General features: G+C 61.3%; 1 protein-coding gene across 1 annotated transcript in view; it reads right to left on the bottom strand.

The window, feature by feature from the left end:
- LOC108640391 (fibrinogen-like protein 1-like protein) overlaps positions 1 to 377 on the bottom strand; it is a 2,420-nt gene extending 2,043 nt beyond the window's left edge. Inside the window, exon 1 of the mRNA XM_029961246.1 lies at positions 374 to 377. Within this exon, the coding sequence (XP_029817106.1) occupies positions 374 to 377 (4 nt within the window). The remainder of the gene's footprint in view (positions 1 to 373) is intronic.

Below are 377 nucleotides of genomic sequence, written 5' to 3'. Positions count from 1 at the left end.
CTGGACATCCCATGGCTCCAGCACCACAGTTAACACGACCCTGTGAGGTGCAGGAGAGCACCAAGAATGCTGGGCAGCATCAGGCTGCTTCCTGCAAGCTGGAAGGCTTGCCCAAGGGGTAGACAACCTTGCCTTTCCCCCTTGATCTGCACCCAACAACCAACTGAGCCAAGTTTCACTCCTGGCCCCTGGAGCAGGGGACTGGCTGGGGGGAGCCAGAAGGCAGGGGACGAGCTGCTGGTGCTCCCAGGAGGGCACTGATGCCACTGCTCCCCATCAGTGTGCATGGAGCCTCTCCCTATTGCTGGGCTGCCCTACCTGTGCTCCCCCCACTGCTGGCAAGAATCCCCCCTCTTCCCAGCCCTGTACTCACCCAT

This window comes from Manacus vitellinus, unplaced genomic scaffold, assembly GCF_001715985.3.
Source record: "Manacus vitellinus isolate BGI_N305 unplaced genomic scaffold, ASM171598v3 scaffold_32_pilon, whole genome shotgun sequence".
In the NCBI taxonomy this organism is placed as follows: Eukaryota; Metazoa; Chordata; class Aves; order Passeriformes; family Pipridae; genus Manacus; species Manacus vitellinus.
Note: the sequence above shows the minus strand (reverse complement) of the source record. Positions and strands in the feature narration are given on the sequence as shown.